The sequence below is a fragment of the Garra rufa genome, chromosome 3 (genome assembly GCF_049309525.1).
Source record: "Garra rufa chromosome 3, GarRuf1.0, whole genome shotgun sequence".
In the NCBI taxonomy this organism is placed as follows: Eukaryota; Metazoa; Chordata; class Actinopteri; order Cypriniformes; family Cyprinidae; genus Garra; species Garra rufa.
Window position 1 is genome coordinate 27,725,344 of NC_133363.1, and position 18,189 is coordinate 27,743,532.

An 18,189-nucleotide genomic window follows, 5' to 3' on the forward strand; every position below is an offset into this window, starting at 1 on the left:
CATATTTAGTTTAATTTGATTTACCAAAGTAACTAAAGCTCAAAACTGAAATAAAATTTTATAAAAACTACATAAAAAAATGCCAAAAAACAAATAAAAAGGACAAAAACACAACAAAATTATTAACATTTTAAAAATAAAATGGGAAATATAAAATAAAAAAGTAACTATTAATAAAATTAGAATAGTATTTCACTGATTCTAAAACCATTAAAAATCATTAAAAATATTTTTGAAATAAAATAAAATGACAGGAAATAAAATATATATTAAAAAACTTATTTTAAACTTAGCAAATATTTGTAATCAAATTATAGACATATAAAAAAACTAATGAAAATGACAAATACACAACAAAATTGTGAAATGAAAATGAAAAATAAAACATTTAAACTATTAATAAAAACTATAATAGTATTTCATCTCTTCTAAAACCATAAGAAACACAAAAAATATAATAGATTTTTAAAAATAAAATAAACATTACATAAAATAAAATATATATTGTATAAACAACTCCATCTTATTTTAAACTTAGCAAGTATTCGTAATAAAATTATAGACATATAAAAAAACCTAATAAAATGACAAATACACAACAAAATTGTGAAATGAAAATGAAAAATAAAAAACAATTTAAACTATTAATAAAAACTATAATAGTATTTCACCTATTTTAAAACTATAAAAAAGTAAGATTTAATAGCATTTTTAAATAAACATTACCTGAAATAATATATATATATATTGTATTAAAACAAATTAAACTTATTTTTCATAGCAACTATTTGTAATTAAATTTCTTTTCATTTAGATTAGCTTGATTTACTAAAATGATCAAAGCTAAAACTGAGGTAAAAATTTATAAAAACTATTTAGACATAAAAAAACTAATAGAAATACACAATAAACAAAACAAAACTATTGAAACTATTGATAAAAACTATAATAGTATTTCACTGATTGTAAAACCATTAAAACAATAAAAACATATTAGTATTTTTTAAATAAACATTACATGAAATTAAAAATATATTGTATAAAAAACCTTAAACTTATTTCCCAGCAAATATTTATAATAAAATTTCTCATTTTCATTTAGATTAACTTGATTTACTAAAATAACTAAAGCTAAAACTGAAATAAATTAATAAAACTATGTAGACATATACAAAATAAAAACTAATAAAAATGACAAATACATGACAAAATTGTGGGAAAAAAAATCATAGCAATTTAACCTTATAATAAAAACTATAATAGTACTTCACCTATTATAAAACCACTAAATAACATAAATCTTAGCAAATATTCGTAATAAATTTTCATTTTGATTAACTTGATTTACTAAAATAACTAAATCTAAAACTGAAATAAAAATGAATAAAAACTATGTAGACACATAAAAAACTATAATAGTATTTCACCTATTCTAAAACCATTAAAATAAACAAAAATGTAATTGAATTTTTTAAATAAAATAAACATTATATGAAATAAAATATACATTGTATAAAGAAAATAACTAAAGCTAAAACTGAAATAAAAACTATGTAGACATATTAAAAAAACTAATAAAAATGACAAATACACAACACAATTATAAAATTAAAACAGAAAACAATTTAAACTATTAATAAAAACTATAATAGTTTTTCACCTATTGTAAAACCATAAAAAAACATAAAAAATATAATTGATTTTTTTAAATGAAATTAACATTACAATTCATATTGTATAAAAACCTTCTTTTCCTTAGCAAATATTCGTAATAAAATTTCTCATTTTCATTTAGATGAACTTGATTTACTAAAATAACTAAAATAACTAATATAAAGATAAAATATTAACTGAATAAAAACTATGTAGACATATAAACCCCCCAAAACTAATAAAAATGACAAATACAAAACAAAACTGTGAAATTAAAATAAAAAAAAATAAAAAAAACAATTTAAACTACTAATAAAAACTATAACAGTATTTACTGATTCTAGAGCCATAAAAAACAATAAAAAGATTTAATAGTATTTCTAAAATAAAATAAACATTACATAAAAATAAAATATATATTGTATAAGGAAACTAAACCTAATAGAAACTACGTAGACATAAACTCCGCAAAATGCACAATTATAAAATAAAAATAAAAAACAAAACAATTTAAACTATTAATAAAAACTGTAATAGTATTTCACCTATTCTAAAACCATTAAAAAACATAAAAAAATATAACAGATTTTTTTTTTAAATAAAATAAACATTACATAAAATAAAATAAAATTAATATTGTATATTTATAAAATAATATATGTATTGTATAAAAAAAATTGAATGAACATTACTTGAAATAAAATACATATATTGTAGAAAAAATAAAAAAAATAAAAACAATACAAGCATATGATAGTATTTTTGAAATAAACATTACATGAAATTAAAAATATATTGTATATAAAAACATGTCTATCAAACATGAACTAAAATCCAGGATGATTTCTGCAGTTCAGACAGACAGAGATGACAGCTGTGCTGAGCCTCTCCACACAAGGACATCCAAAACAAAGCCAGAGATGCTTTAGATGTGATTACAGCTTTTGTTAGGACTAAAAAACGCCGCTCTGCTAAGACCCAATCTGATTTCGTCAAGCCGCTTCTAACTATTCCCAGCAAGCAGAGAGAACACGCAGTAACCCGGAGCTTTCTGCCGCTGGCGACAGAGATGGAGGCTTGTTTCCTATCCATCACCCTAATTGTATTTCATGAATGCTGAAGCTCAAAAACACAATCCTAATACATTCACCTCAAGAGTCAGTTTTATAGCACCTCCGTACTACTCGCATACAGTACTTCACTCGAATAGCACCGTAACCATTAAAACTAATCAGTGTGATACTCCGTATAATAATCAATTCAAAAGAAGCAGACTCTCTTTTTGTCCTCCAGACAGTGTAATCTGTACTAGATGAGGAACGGGAGTTTAAAACACTATGCTCATTGTACAGTATGACTAATGGCTTTGTTCAGTGATGGCTTTGGTTGTAATGGCGGTGTTTAGAGATGAAGTCTTACATTGTGGCTGGATCCTTCCCTGAAGGCAAAGAGCCTCTGAAATCCCCTGATAAATCGTCTTTGTATTTCAGTGAAAAATCCTTGCTTGTTCTTTTAGAGGCGTTGTATTATTGCATTGTGGATCTGTCTTAATTCAATGCAGTGAATTAAAGTGGTTCGTATTGAAGGATTGCAGGAGAAACTATATTGAACCCAAAGGCAAACTCGCAAGGAAGCACTGCCGCGGCCTGAAATTAACTTCTTCTGAATTTCATTTCTTCAGCCAATTTGGTAACTACTTTTTTAAGTCACCAGCCATTCTGAACTACGACAGTATACACTGTAAAAAGATTTCACCAATTTCAACTTAAAAACCTAAGTTCAGCAGCTGCCTTAAATTTTTAAGTACTTAAATCTACAAGTTATTTCAACTCACAACAATAAAATGTGTTAAAATGACTTGTACTTTTAAGCTGATTTAACTTACGAGTTGAAATTACTTGCAGTTTTAAGTTGATTTAACTTAAAATGTTAAGGCAGCAGCTGAACTTAAGTTTTTAAGTTGAAACTGGTGACAACTTTTTACAGTGTACAAGCTAAAACTAAAATATTAGAAATAAACCAGGTTTTAAGACAGAAATCATGGCTTAGATTTAGAGTACATTTATTATTGAACCTGAACTTTATACTTTAACTAAATTTTAAAAAGTAAAAAATAAATAAGATAATAAAATACATAGTATATAGACTTGTTTTTGAGGAATGTGAAAACTGCATGTTTCATACTGAAAAATAAATTAAGTAAAATAAAATTAAGTAAAATAAAATTTAAAAAAAAGAAGAAGAAAAGAAAAGAAAAAATAATAAATAAAATTAAATAATAAAATAAAGAAAAAAATAAAGAAAAGAAAAGTAAATAAAATTAAAAATAAAATACACAGTAAATAGACTTCAGGAGGAAAAATAAATTTAGGATTCTTTAATCTCTACAAACCATATTTTTGAGGAATGTAAAAGCTACATGTTTCATACTAAAAAATAAATAAAGTAAAATAAAATAATAAAATTAAATAAATAAAAAATAAAGTAAAATAAAATATTATAGAAGTTAAAAATAAATAAATAAATAAATAAATAAAATAAAATTTATCTCTACAAACCATGTTTTTGAGGAATGTGAAAGCTGCATGTTTCATACTAAAAAGAAAAGTAAAATAAAATAATAAAAATTAAGTAAAATAAGATCAAATAAAAAATAAAATAAAATTAAGTAAAATAATGAAAAGTAAATAAAAATAAAATACAATAAAGTGCAATAAAATTATTTTAAAAAATACATAAAATAAAATAAAATAAAATAAAATAAAAACATATAACAGATTTAGGGGGGGGGAATAAATGATAGCAGAATTTAGGATTCTTTCATATCTACAAACGATGTTTTTGAGGAATATGAAAGCTGCATGTTTCATACTGAAAAATAAATAAAGTAAAATAAAATAAAAAAATTAATTAAATTAAATTAAATAATATAAAAAGTAAAATAACAAAATAATAAAAAGTAAAGAAAAATAAAAGAAAAAATAAAATACAATAAAGTATAATAAAATAATAAAAAAAATACATGAAATAAAATTAAAAAATAAAATAATACAGTACATAAAAGTACATAGACTTCGGGGTGGGGGGACAAATTATGTGCAGAATTTAGGATTCTTTAATCTATATAAAAAACATGTTTTTCATACTAAAAAAAGTAAAATAAAATAATAAAATAAAATAATTAAAAAATAAAGATAAAAAAGAAAAGAAAATAAAGTAAAATAATCAAATAAAATTAAAAAAGAAAGAAAAATAAAAGACAAAATAAAGTAAAATAACATTTAAAAAACTAAAAAGAAATCAAATAAAATAATAAAATGACTTCATGGGGAAAATAAATTATGTGCAGAATTTGGGATTCTTTAATCTCTAAAAAGCCTGCTTTTGAGGATTGTGAAAGCTGCATGTTTCATACTGAAGTCAAAGAGGCCTTCTCTGAGAAGGAGAGCACAGAAATTCTGCTCAAAATTCATGAGAGGAAAAAAATGGGGCAAGTGAGTAAAATGACAGCAGGTGTAAAGACATACAGATGATGGTGGTGTTGAGGAGGTGAGAGAGAGAGAGGATATCTAACCTTGTACTGGAACAGGAACAGGCCACAGAAGAGACTGTACAGGTCGGCCGTCAGCAGAGAGAGGTTCACCGCTGTGGCGCTGGTTCTTTTGATTACCACTGGCATGAAGCTGTACAAGCCAAACATGCACGCACTGAATCCAATGTACAGCAGCCCTGAGAGGACATAAAGATGTACAGCCACATCAGTCACTATATGGAAAATCTGAACAATACTTGAAAAAAAAAAAAGTCACTGTAGAAAGATCCTTAATCTTTGGGGGAAAAAATGTTGATCAACAACCTTAAAAGTAAAGTATATATTTAAAAAATATATGATTTTGAATATATACTATACTATGCTATAATATGCTATAATATGCTATAATATGCTATAATATAATATAATATAATAATTTGAAATGTATTGATCTATTATTTGTATTTATATTACTACATAATTATAATAATAACATATAATATAACATAATATATTAGAAAAAAATTAAAAAAAAATACATTTAAAAATTTTACATTTTAAAATTATTTTAACAAATTAACTGAATTTAAAATATAATATAAAATAATAGTTTGGAATGTATTGGTCTATTACTTTTATTATTTATATTACTACATAAAAATTATAATAATGACGCATATAATATAACATTATATACTAAATTATAAACAGTACAATTAAAAAAATTTAATAAAAAAAAATACAAGTAAATATTTTAAAATATTAACTAAATATAATATAATATAATATATAATGGTTAGGACAGTATTGGTCTAATATTTTTATTATTTATATTACTTCATAAAAATTATAATAATTATACATATATAACAATAAAAAAATAAAAAAAAATATATATATATATATATATATATATATATAAATTAAAAAGTATTTTAAATGTTAAGATATATATAATAAAGTATATATTTAAATAAACTGAATATATAATATAATATAATATAATTATAACATAATATGAAAATATAATAAATTATAAAAAAGTATAATTTAGAAAGTATTTAAAAATTTTAAGTATATATATATTTAAAAAAATACTGAATAATATAGTATAATATAGTATAATATAATATAATATAATATAATATAATATAATATAATATAATATAATATAATATAATATAATATAATATAATAGTTAGGACAGTATTGGTCTACTATTTTTATTATTTATATTACTTAGAAAAACGATAATAATGACATGTAATTTAACAATATAATAAATCACAAAAAAGTATATACAAGTATATATTTTTTTAATGAGCTGAATATGTAATATAATATAATATAATATAATATAATATAATATAATATAATATAATATAATAAAATATAATATAATATAAGAGTTTGGAATGTATTGGTGTATGTTTTTTATATTGCATTATTTCATAATTATATAAAATTATACGTTATTATACTGTTGATTCTGATTGGTTAATTATGATATTCTGCAATTAAATATTTTTGTTACATGACTGCTAAACTTTAAAAGACCAGTTTTTGTCCTTTATATCACTCTGAAATCTTTTTTTTTTCTCACATAATAAAACAATTCTAACTCAAATCAATATTTCATATGAACTGCACTAACCTACTTTGCATCTGTGTCTTGATCTGGTTTATTTTGGAATAATTACTGTACCTGATTTCTTATTTATAATGCTTAATACCTATTCAAGGCGGTTCTTTAAAACATAGAATGTATTATAAGTAAAAGCAAATGATAACTGTGGTTACAATTTGACATGCTATTACAAATACCTCAATATAATGCATTATATATACAGGCTTTATAGAAAACATTGTAAACAGCTTCTATTATATTCCAGCTTCATATTGTGCCACAGCTAAAACCAGTGAGGAGTGCAGCACAATATTCAGCTGTTTGTGTCATGGAGGACAGAAAGTCAGCAGCTGTGATATTCTGCTCATAATTCATCCAGCACAATCGTAATGGAATTGGATGGCACAAAAAAATTTAATTATTCACTTGTGTTTTCTCAGGCCATTCATTTCAAAATGCGTTTGTAAAGGACACAACTTTTATTCCAGCAGATGGAGACGCAGCAGAAATGGAGACAGATAATGATAATTTGTTTTGAAATGAAAAAGCAGACAATGCTAACAAAATCTGCTTCCTGTCTGGCATCCCACCAAGTCACCAATTTCCCTTCTGTAGGTGAAGTGCACAATTCTTTTATGTTTTAATATATTTTTCCCATCTGGGTTTGGGAAATATAAGAGAAAAGCATAGGGAGAAAAAACTGAGACCACTAGAAGAAGAAGAATATTGATTATCGAAAAAAAAAAATACTCAGGATCTAAAAAAAATAAATGCTTATAATAATAATAATAATAATAATTCATGAGTTGTCCTATTACAAATATTAATACTGTAATGTTCAAAACCTGTATGTACACTACCAGTAAAAGTTTTTGAACAGTAAGATTTTTAATGATTTTTAAAAAAGTCTCTTCTGCTTCAAAATACAGCAAAACCAGTAAAAATTGGAAATATTTTTACTATTTAAAATAACTGTTTTCTATTTAAATATATTTTAAAATGTAATTTATTTCTGTGATCAAAGCTACATTTTCAGCATCATTACTCCTGTATTCAGTGTCCCATGATCCTTCAGAAATCATTCTAATATGCTGATTTGCTGTTCAAGAAACATTTATTATTAGTATTATTATCAATATTTAAAAGTTTTCAGGATTCTTTGATGAATAGAATGATCCAAAGATCATTATTTATCTATTATACACTATACCATTAGAAAGCAAACACATATTAATTATAGAAATGCATACTTTCATTTAGCAAGGATGCTTTAAATTGATCAAAAGTGATGATAAAGACATTTTTAATGTAAAAAAAACTATTCTATTTCAGATAAATGCTGTTCTTCAGAACTTTCTATTCATCAAAGAAACCTGAAAAAATTATACTCGGCTGTTTTCAACATTATAATAATAATACATGTTTTTTGAGCAGCAAATGAGAATATTAGAACGATTTCTGACGGATTGTGTGACTGCTAAAAATTCAGCTTTGAAATCACAGGAATAAATTACATTTTAAAATATAATCAAATAGAAAGCAGTTACTTAAAATAGTAAAAATATTTCAAAATGTTACTGTTTTTGCTGTAACAGTAAGTGATTTTTATCTTTGTATTTTTACATTTTATTAATATTAAGCACAGAGACGGCAGAAGGAATATTATTTGTTGCCGCTTTAAGAGCCACACTGATCCAATATACTGTTACACATGTATTTTCATTCTCAACTGTTTATGATCATTTAAGACATAACTGACAAGGGTTTACATGAATAATCACCAAGCGCCTCATTTTGAAATATTTTTGGGTGTATTTGACCTTTTAGGCGCGCACCTTGAGCTAAAAGATAACTTTACATGTCCGTGTTCTGCTCTGTCTCTGAGCGCATACACAAAACAGTGCAAATTTTCCTTTGTGCTTTTAAAAACACAAAATCAAAGAAACATTAATAAATCAAGCATGTCCCGTTTCATGATTTGCATGTGAAATTAGGCTTTTTATGGAGGAGCGAAAGCGCACCACTGTGCATTTCCGAATATGGATTCATAGCCAATGTTTCACTGTAGACATCCTCTGATGCCAATTTGGTAGACATCGCCCAACCCTTGTACAGGATCAACTCTGCAACCTTTGAGGTAACAACAAATAATCAGCTTGTACCCGGTAAGGACAAATCAATGTCAGGATTATATCACACTATATATTTCAGAGCTCGCTGCTGTTGGTTCTCAGGCTATGAGGCTTCGAAGCTGAGCAGAAGGCTTCATAACTTATTCAGATGCCTTGCTAACACTGTTTGGCGATGTAGCACATCAGAGAATTATAAGTTGTCACCTGCTATTCAAGGGAAGTTCAGATCTATCTGTAGGCGAGGATTTAATGTGACGCTGTTAAAAAAAAGGCTGAAATAAACCTGTTAAAAACTTCTATCATTAATTGGAGGTGATGACAACATTTTTAAATGGATTTAAGCGTGGATCTGACAAATCTAACTAATGATTCAGCCAGAGCAGAGTAACAGTTGAGGTCAAAAGTTTACATTCCCCCTTTCAGAATCAGCAAAATGTTAATTATTTTACCAAAATAAGAGGGTTCATACAAAATGCATGTTATTGTTTATTTAGTACTGACCTGAATAAGATATTTCATATAAAAGATGTTTACATATAGTCCACAAGAGAAAATGATAGATAAATTTCTAAAAATGTTTCAAAAGTTTACATCCCCTTGATTCTTAATGCTGTGTTGTTATCTGAATGATCCACAGCTGTGCTTTGTTGTTGTTGTTGTTGTTGTTGTTGTTGTTGTTGTTGTTTAGTGATAGTTGTTTATGAGTCCCTTGTTTGTCCTGAACAGTTAAACTGCCTGCTGTTCTTCAGAAAGATCCTTCAGGTCCTACAAATTCTTTGGCTTTCCGGAACTTTTGTGTATTTGAACCACTTTCTACAATGACTGTATGATTTTAAGATCCATCTTTTCACACTGAGAAGGAAAAATGTACACATCTCCATTCTTTTCAAAGGTTTTCACCCCCTGGCTCTTGCATGATTTTTCCTTCTGGAGCATCAGTGAGCATTTGAACCTTCTGTAATAGTTTCCTCAGAGTCCCTCAGTTGTCCTCAGTGTGAAAAGATGGATCTCAAAATCATATAGTAATTGTTGGAAATGGTTCAAATACACAAAAATGCTGGAAAACCAAAGAATTTGTGGGACCTGAAGGATTTTCCTGAAGAACAGCAGGCAGACTCATGAACAATTACTAAACAAAAAATAAATAAAATCATCATCATTCAGATAGCAACACAGTATTAAGAATCAAGTGTATGTAAACTTTTGAACAGGTCATTTTTATAAATTCAACTATTATTTTCTCCTATTTTCTGAAGAAAACAACTATCACTAAACAAAAAAAATACAGTATTAAGAATCAGGTGTATGTAAACTTTTAAAAAGGGTCATTTTTATAAGTTCAACTATTTTCTCTTGTGGACTATATGTAAACGTCTTTTATGAGAAATATCTTATTCAGGTCAGTACTAAATAAACAATAACATGCATTTTGTATGATCCTTTTTATTGTGGTAAAATAACATAATGAACATTTCTGAAAGGGGGATGTTAACTTTTGACCTCAACTGTAGTAGTGGCAAAAATAATATAAAAGCAAATTATAAATCTAAAATATATTTGGACACTTTTGGAAACTTAAAGATAGTTCACCCAAAAATGAAAATTCTGTCAATAATTTGACAGAAACGACACCCTCATGTCGTTCCAAACCCATAAGACCTTGTTTCTTCTTCAGATCACAAATTAATGGACTATTTTAACAATGTCCTTACTACCTTTCTGAGCCTTGAACGTGGTTTAGTTGCACTGTCTATGCAGGGTCAGAAAGCTCTTGGATTTCATCAAAAATATCCTAATTTGTGTTCCAAAGATGAATGAAGAAGTAATTAATGACAGAATTTTAAGTTCTGGGTGAATTTTCACTTTAATTAACACTTTAAAATGCATTGCATTGCATTTAATAACAAGTTTATTGAAGCATTATGCTTAAAAAAGCCTTTATTTCCTTAAAATAAAACCCAATTTTTGACATTCATTTTCTAATGCAAAAGAACGCTAAAGAAATAGATCAAGAAATTTGCTGAAAATGTACTCACCTTTAGGCTATCAGAAGCAGGAGCAGTAATACCACGCAGCACATGTGCAAATGCTAAACTAGCTGGGAACTCATTTCTGATAATACTCCACCTGCTTCGGCCATATTACGGCAACAAACTTCCTTGACTATTACACCGGAATGGAAGTGTAGTTCCTAATCTTATCAGCCTAGAAACTCGCAGCTTTGCATTTCCACCGGTCTTAGTACACGATATAACTACAGAAGAGTCAAGTTTTAAATAGGACAAATATGGAAACTCGTTGGTCATTTTTGAACGCGATGCTATTGGTCTAATAGGATTCAATGATCTATGCTAAGCTATGCTAAAAGTGATATCGCCAGAACAGGAGAACGGCTGAATGGATTTCAAAATGGTAAAAATCAACTTATTAACTCGGGGGGAGTTGGAGAATGATCCTATTTCCAAAAAAAGTGGAGTGTTCCTTTAAGCACCCAAATACTTCTGAAGTCATTGTATATTAAAAAATAAAATGCATGCAATGATACGTAAATAAATATAAATTTTCTCATATTCTTAGTCAAGGACGGCAGCAACATAACTAATGCATTGTCATCAACATGCCCTCGTTATTTTTCAAGGGCATCACAGTTTTGGCGGGAGACGTTCCTTCTTCTGGCATGAAGCGCGTTACTTGCAACAGCCCTGACAGTTAATGACGTTGCCCCCTCAAGCGACTCTAGACTTGCTAATGTCCCTGTGACAAGCCAGCATCCTCCTGGGATCCAACCCAAATGCTGCCTTTGGCACGGCCTCTCAACACTTCATCAAGCCGCATCAATCTGGATTAAACTTAAGTGACTTCCTGGGTCTTAAAAATACACTGCATTTGAGGTTGCTAGTTTTGCCAAGTCTCATCTAAATGGGATTACAAACCGAATGATATTTTGTAATGACTTCTAATCAGATGTGTTTAACAGTAACAGTAGTAAAATTACTGTAACGCACTGCCTGGAGTGGCTTATTATTTTAATGAATCTGTTTTTGTGTTTGTGCATTAATTTTCTAAGAGGAAGTTGCACAGGCGTGTGTATTTATACACGGGGTAGAGATGTCACGGACTGCATATGCAATTAATTTTGTTAATTGTCTTTTGTCAACAGTTTAAATATGCCTGTTATCGTTTGTGAGGAAGTCAAATTGAAAGTCACATCTTCTGGTTTTGCTGCTCCAGCATCTCTCCCTGAGCTCAGCAGCACGTGTGCAGCAATATTTAATCAGCCCCATCCGTTCACAGCTGTCTGGTGTTGTTTCTAAGGAGGTTTCAAGACCAGACCTCTGTATATTTGAGTGCAGTGCTATGAAAGCTGTTTTCTCAACTCGGTTGCACACAAGATCCCTTGAAAGCGGGCGTCTGGAGTGTGGTTTACGCACTTTGTGATTTATATTTGCAATGAAAGCTCTCCAGCCTAATTTGAGGAAACGAACCGCTATTGATGAGGCATATTTTGTTAGATCTGTCACAAAAGATTCCCAAGATAAATGGAAAATGCTTACCGGTTGACAAAGGAAATTGAATTCTTGTTAGAAATATGGGCAGAAAAAAAACACGACTCGATCGATTAAATAGCGGAAACTGTTCTGGTGGTAGGAAATATAGTTATTTTCTTTTTTTTAAATGGAATTTATTCATGTGATGGCAAAGCTGAATTTTCAGGATGATTACTCAAGTTTTCAGCGCCACATGTTTTTTGCAGAGCTGCTTTTCTGGAATATTTATCTGGTTTCAAAGATTTCTAAATATTTTTACTGGAAGATAGATAGATGGATGGATGGATAGATAGATGAATAGATAGATATGTAATAGTTTAAAGAACTTTTTAAGACCTTCACAAATAAAATTCATATATCATAATTAATAATTAAAAATATATAATATATAGTAATATAGAAAACTGTAAAATGACTGTAAAAAGCATGAAGCACTGAAGTTTACAGGTTTTCACTGAAAGAATTTTTTTTATAAAAATTAATTTCACGTTTCAGCCTTTCAAGCATTTTAAAGAAAAATTATCAAAAATATTATTTATTATATTTATTTAAACTATTATCAATCAATTACTATATGAATTAAATAACACTTTTTAATTTCTTAATTGTTTGTGTCGATCCACCAATTCACATTTACAACTCTTCGTGTTTGCAGCATAAAAACATGGTTTGATTTTGACATTGGTCTGAACAAAAACAGCAGACAGGATTATTGAAAGATGCAAATTCATTCTTTGCCAGCAGATGGTGCTTTTGGTAGGGCAGAAATATAAGACTTTTTATGGTCTTAAAGAAGTAGTTCACTTCCAGAACAAAAATCTCATTTTTTCCTCCAACTTCAAAATCGTCCTACATCGCTGCAGAAGTACCAACCCAGTGTTTACAAAGTGAACATGCAAAGGTGGTCAAATGCCCTTTACAAAAAATGGTAAAACAGCGATGTAGGGCGATTTTGAAGTTGGAGGAGAAAATGAGATGGGAGTTTTTCGGACCGGTTCACGCAGAGCTAGACAAGACGAGCGTTTGAGCTTAAAAAGTATACAAATTCTTTTTTCTTTCTTTTTTTTTTCAGAAAATAACCGATCATTTAGCTAATAAAAGAGAGCCTTTTAGCCCTTTGAAGCTGCATTTAAACTGCATTTTGGAAGTTCAAACTCGTGGGCACCATTGAAGTCCACTATATGGAGAGAAATACTGAAATGTTTTCCTCAAAAACCAATTTCTTTACAACTGAAGAAAGAAAGGCATGAACATCTTGGATGACAAATGTACGACTTTTTAATGACTCACCGAAACCCTGAAAGATGCATTTTCTAAAGACATGTCTTAAAATCTTCAGTTAAGTTTTAAGTTTTTTTTAAGTAATTTTTATTTAAACTGGAAAATAGATGAAATACTTGCTAAGAATAGGGTTATTTACAGTAAAACTGCTTTCGGTGTCAGTGGTACATTGTGAAAAGAGACCAATGGGAGGGAGAGGATGATTGAATTCAACTCAGGTTGGGATCAAGCAATCAAACCAAGCGTGAAAACCGTCAAAATCAGCAGCTTACCGATTTGCCAGTCCCACTGCACCTTCAAAAGTTCCTTGTGCTCCATAATGGCCCTGAAAAACAGAAACACAGCACAACTCACATCAGCCACAGCTGAGCTGGGGAAAAACCAGAACGTCAATAAAAGATAAATAGCGACAGTGCCGAAGTCTCGACAGCATGCTTCATTTTGACAGGTGGGCAATTTCGACAACAACGGGCAGCGTGACAAATCCAGCCAGCCTGAGCAAAGAGCGGTCAATCTCCCCTGAAGCCCTCCTGCACAGTACGAGGGATTCCAGTGACACGCGGCCGGTTCTGTATGAGCTTTTCCGACTTACTAACAATGACAGGTCATCCCATCCCCCCCACGCACAATTAAAGCCGCACAGGAAACAATCCTCCGGCCCCGTGTGACACCTCTGTAGAGCCGTCACAGGGCCGCACTGATGATCTGTTGCCAAGGTTACAAGTCTCGTCGGCCGACAGCGTCTAGAGGTGCATCAGCGGGAGACCGTTCCTGAAGCCCTGAAGCCTGCAGATGAAACTATTTGATGCAGGCAGAGACTGAGAGAGAATATTCCAGATCCAGTGAGGTTGTCACGCCGCTTCCTCCAGAGCCCTTTATGAAGCAGTCAGACTTTAAGTGCATGCAAGGCTTGACTGTCGTCCACAATTCCATCCCGCTGTCAGATATGAATGCCTTTCAGCATAATTACACCCAGCTGGCATGAATAAACAGTGTTGTTGGCGTTTATGTAAATACGCCACAAATATAGATGTTAAAGCACACTGAAGCTTCGGCAACGGGGGAATAAAGGTGTTAGATGAGAATGCGACTCCAGCTGGAGCTGCTGTATGTTTGTGGCCATCCAAATGGGCCTCGTTTGCAGATGGATAAAAAAGACGCGAGACCAGAACCTTCCAGCTGGCTCACGCTTGGAAGTAGCTGGGATATGTGGTGCCGCAGATCCAAACGGCTCTGGTGGAAATGATAATTAAACACGCAGGCTGTGTAATACGTCAAACTGTGAGGAGGATCTGAGGATGACGGCAGGTGGATGGCATCGCAGTCCAACTAGAAAAATCATTACGTTTCTGTGAAAACCAAGTAAAGGGGATCTCTCCTGCTAGAGCATTAAATAATCATCAGTTACTGGTAAATTCTGATAATTTACGTATCCCAATGTCATTTCAGATGTTCATGTCTTTCTTTCTTCAGTCGAAAAGAAATAAAGGTTTTTGAGGAAAACATTCCAGGATTTTTCTTCATATAGTGGACTTCAATGAGGATTAACAGGTTGACTTCGGTTCACAAAGGTAGGGTAGGTGCGAAAAACTCAAATTTTCTCCTACAACTTTAAAATCATTAAGCATTGTTGTTTTACCTTTTTTTGTAAAGTGCGTTTGACTTTCTTTGCATGTTTGCTTTTTAAACACTGTTTACTAAGGTTGGTACTTCCACCTACGTCACACTTGACCTTTCCAACGTAATGTGTGAAGTCAAGCTAGTGCAAGATGAGCATGTGTGTATAAGAAGCATATCAATTTTTATTTTTTTTGGAAAATGCCCGTTTCGCTAGATAAGACCCATATTCCTTGGCTGGAATCGCTTAGAGCCCTTTGAAGCTTCACTGAAACTGCAAATTTGGACCTTCGACCCGTTGATCCCCATTGAAGTCCACTATATGGAGAAAAATCCTGGAATGTTTTCCTCAAAAACCTAATTTCTTTGTGACTGAAGAAAGAAACATATGAACATCTTGGATGACATGGGAGTGAGTAAACATTTTTATTCTGGATGTGAACTTTAATATCAATAAAATATGTTATGGAAATATGTCTTAGGTAGCACGGGTGTGTTTGTAGCAATAGCCAAAAATACATTGTATAGGTCAAAATTATAAATTTTTCTTTTATGCCAAAAATCATTAGGATATTAAGTAAAGATCATGTTCAATGAAGATATTTTGTAAATTTCCTACCATAACTATATCAAAACTTAATTTTTGATTAGTAATATGCATTGCTAAGAACTTAATTTGGACAACTTTATTGGCGTTTTTTTGTTGTTCCCAACAAATCCCAACAAACCATACACCAATGGAAAGCTTATTTATTCAGCTTTCAGGTGGTTTAAATCTCAAATTTAATTTTATTTTAATTTAATTTGAATTTTTATTTAATTTTATGCATCCTTGCTGAATAAAAGTAATATTTGTTTTAAATAAATCTTACTAACCCCAAACTTTTCAATGGTACTACATAATATGCATCCCTAAATTACAGTCATTAAAACACCATGTCATGTTAAGAGACAAAAAATAATAATTCATTTGTCAAGTTCTGTAAGTATCCTAGCATATTGACGGCATCAAAGCTAAGAGACTTTTGACAATTATTTTAAAAGTTGATAATAAGGGACTTACAGTTGGATACCACTGAAGAAGGAGCCAAAGAGTCCCATCATTCCCAGGAATTCGACCCGGCTCAGGTTCTTTACAATGAACTCCTCACATACATTGGAGATTCCATAGAGCGTCGCTCCAGCAAGAACCAATAAATCCCCTAAGAGTTTATGGTCCCCTATAAGGAACAGATATTAGCCTTATATTAGATAATACACATATTGGCTACCTGGTCTCATGACAAAAACGTACCTCTGGGAACTTTTCCTCTGGGAAAGTTCCCAGAGGTACGTTTGCGTCATGAGACCAGGTTGCTTATTGGATATAAACAGTATATGCTAAAAAACACTCAAAAACAATGAGAATGAAAATAGCTAATAAATTCTGTAGCTCAAAAGCAAAGCAATGCATGTGTAAGAAATCTCAATTCTCAGGGAGCACACATGCAGATAAAATGTATACTTGAATGCACGCTAAGTCACTCTGGATAAAGGCATCTGCCAATGCATAAATGTAAATGTAACATTCACCCAGCGGTAGGTAAATTATTCAAAGACAACATTAACAACAGCAGAATCGCTGCAAATTAGTGTGATTTTCATTAGACCGCCCCGTGGGGATAGCTGTGTGTGAAACTGTATGGACAAGCCCCTACTGTTCATTCATATTTAATAATGGACTTTGAAACTGAATCAATCGGCATGATCCAGGATTCTCGAGAGGATTGGGCAGTGCTTTACACTGATGTAATGTCTGGACTGTGGCTGCACGTGAAACAAAACACCACCCAGGGGGAAATGAGAGAGGGTTATGTACCACGGCAATGTGAGGGACGAGGACTTACCGAGGCCTTGCTGTCGGCCCACCAGGACGTCAGCGCCCACCATGCAGCCCATGCCCAGGAGACATACGCCCACGCCTACAAAGTGCAGCACTTTATACCTGACTAACAGGAAGAACCATGACAGCAGCAACACCACAGGAATCACGAAGCAGTCCAGTAGCTGTGGAATACATAAAAATTAAATATACTCAATAAAAATCTAAAACATGCACACATTTATCCCATATTCATACAAGATGAAAATAATTCACAATAGGCATTTTTAAATTAAATTCCTGAAGTTAAATTAAGTATATATATATATAAATAGAGAGAGAGAGAGAGAGAGAGAGAGAGAGAGAGAGAGAGAGAGATAGATAGTACAACAGATAGATAGTAGGACAGATAGTAAGATTGATAGTACAACAGATAGCATGATAAATAGATAGAATGACAGAATGAAAGATAGAATAGTATGATAGATAAAACGATAGACAGTAAAATATAAAAATAGATAGATAGATAGATAGATAGATAGATAGATAGATAGATAGATAGATAGATAGATAGATAGATAGATAGATAGATAGATAGATAGATAGATAGATAGATAGATAGATAGATAGAACCAACTTTCTGTTGGATTCAACTCCTCACAGCACAGAAATTCAATTCAGCTCAAGTACTTAAAGGGAAGCATTTATTTAATTCATTATTTTTCAATGCTGGTTCATAACTTTCACCAGAAACCTCCTTGGATAGAAGTGTGGAATTTCTGAACTCATTTAAATAGTTCTGCCGTGATGTTGCAGTGGGCATATTTGAGTTAACTGATCCAATTTTCAGCTCTAACCTATTCATATTCCTCTAGCGAGGTACTGAAAAGTTTAGAGGAAATACATTTTTCATAAGGCCTCAATGACTGAAGGACACA

At 30.4% G+C, this 18,189-nt stretch overlaps 1 protein-coding gene across 1 annotated transcript in view; it reads right to left on the bottom strand.

Moving 5' to 3' along the window:
- The window catches only part of LOC141331532 (solute carrier family 35 member F1-like), a 48,587-nt gene that overhangs the window by 18,245 nt on the left and 12,153 nt on the right, over positions 1-18,189 (bottom strand). The window contains exons 3-6 of the mRNA XM_073836588.1: positions 17,277-17,436; positions 16,454-16,610; positions 14,046-14,098; positions 5,228-5,382 (exon numbers count right to left, since the gene is read on the bottom strand). Of these exons, the coding sequence (XP_073692689.1) occupies positions 5,228-5,382; positions 14,046-14,098; positions 16,454-16,610; positions 17,277-17,436 (525 nt within the window). The remainder of the gene's footprint in view (positions 1-5,227; positions 5,383-14,045; positions 14,099-16,453; positions 16,611-17,276; positions 17,437-18,189) is intronic.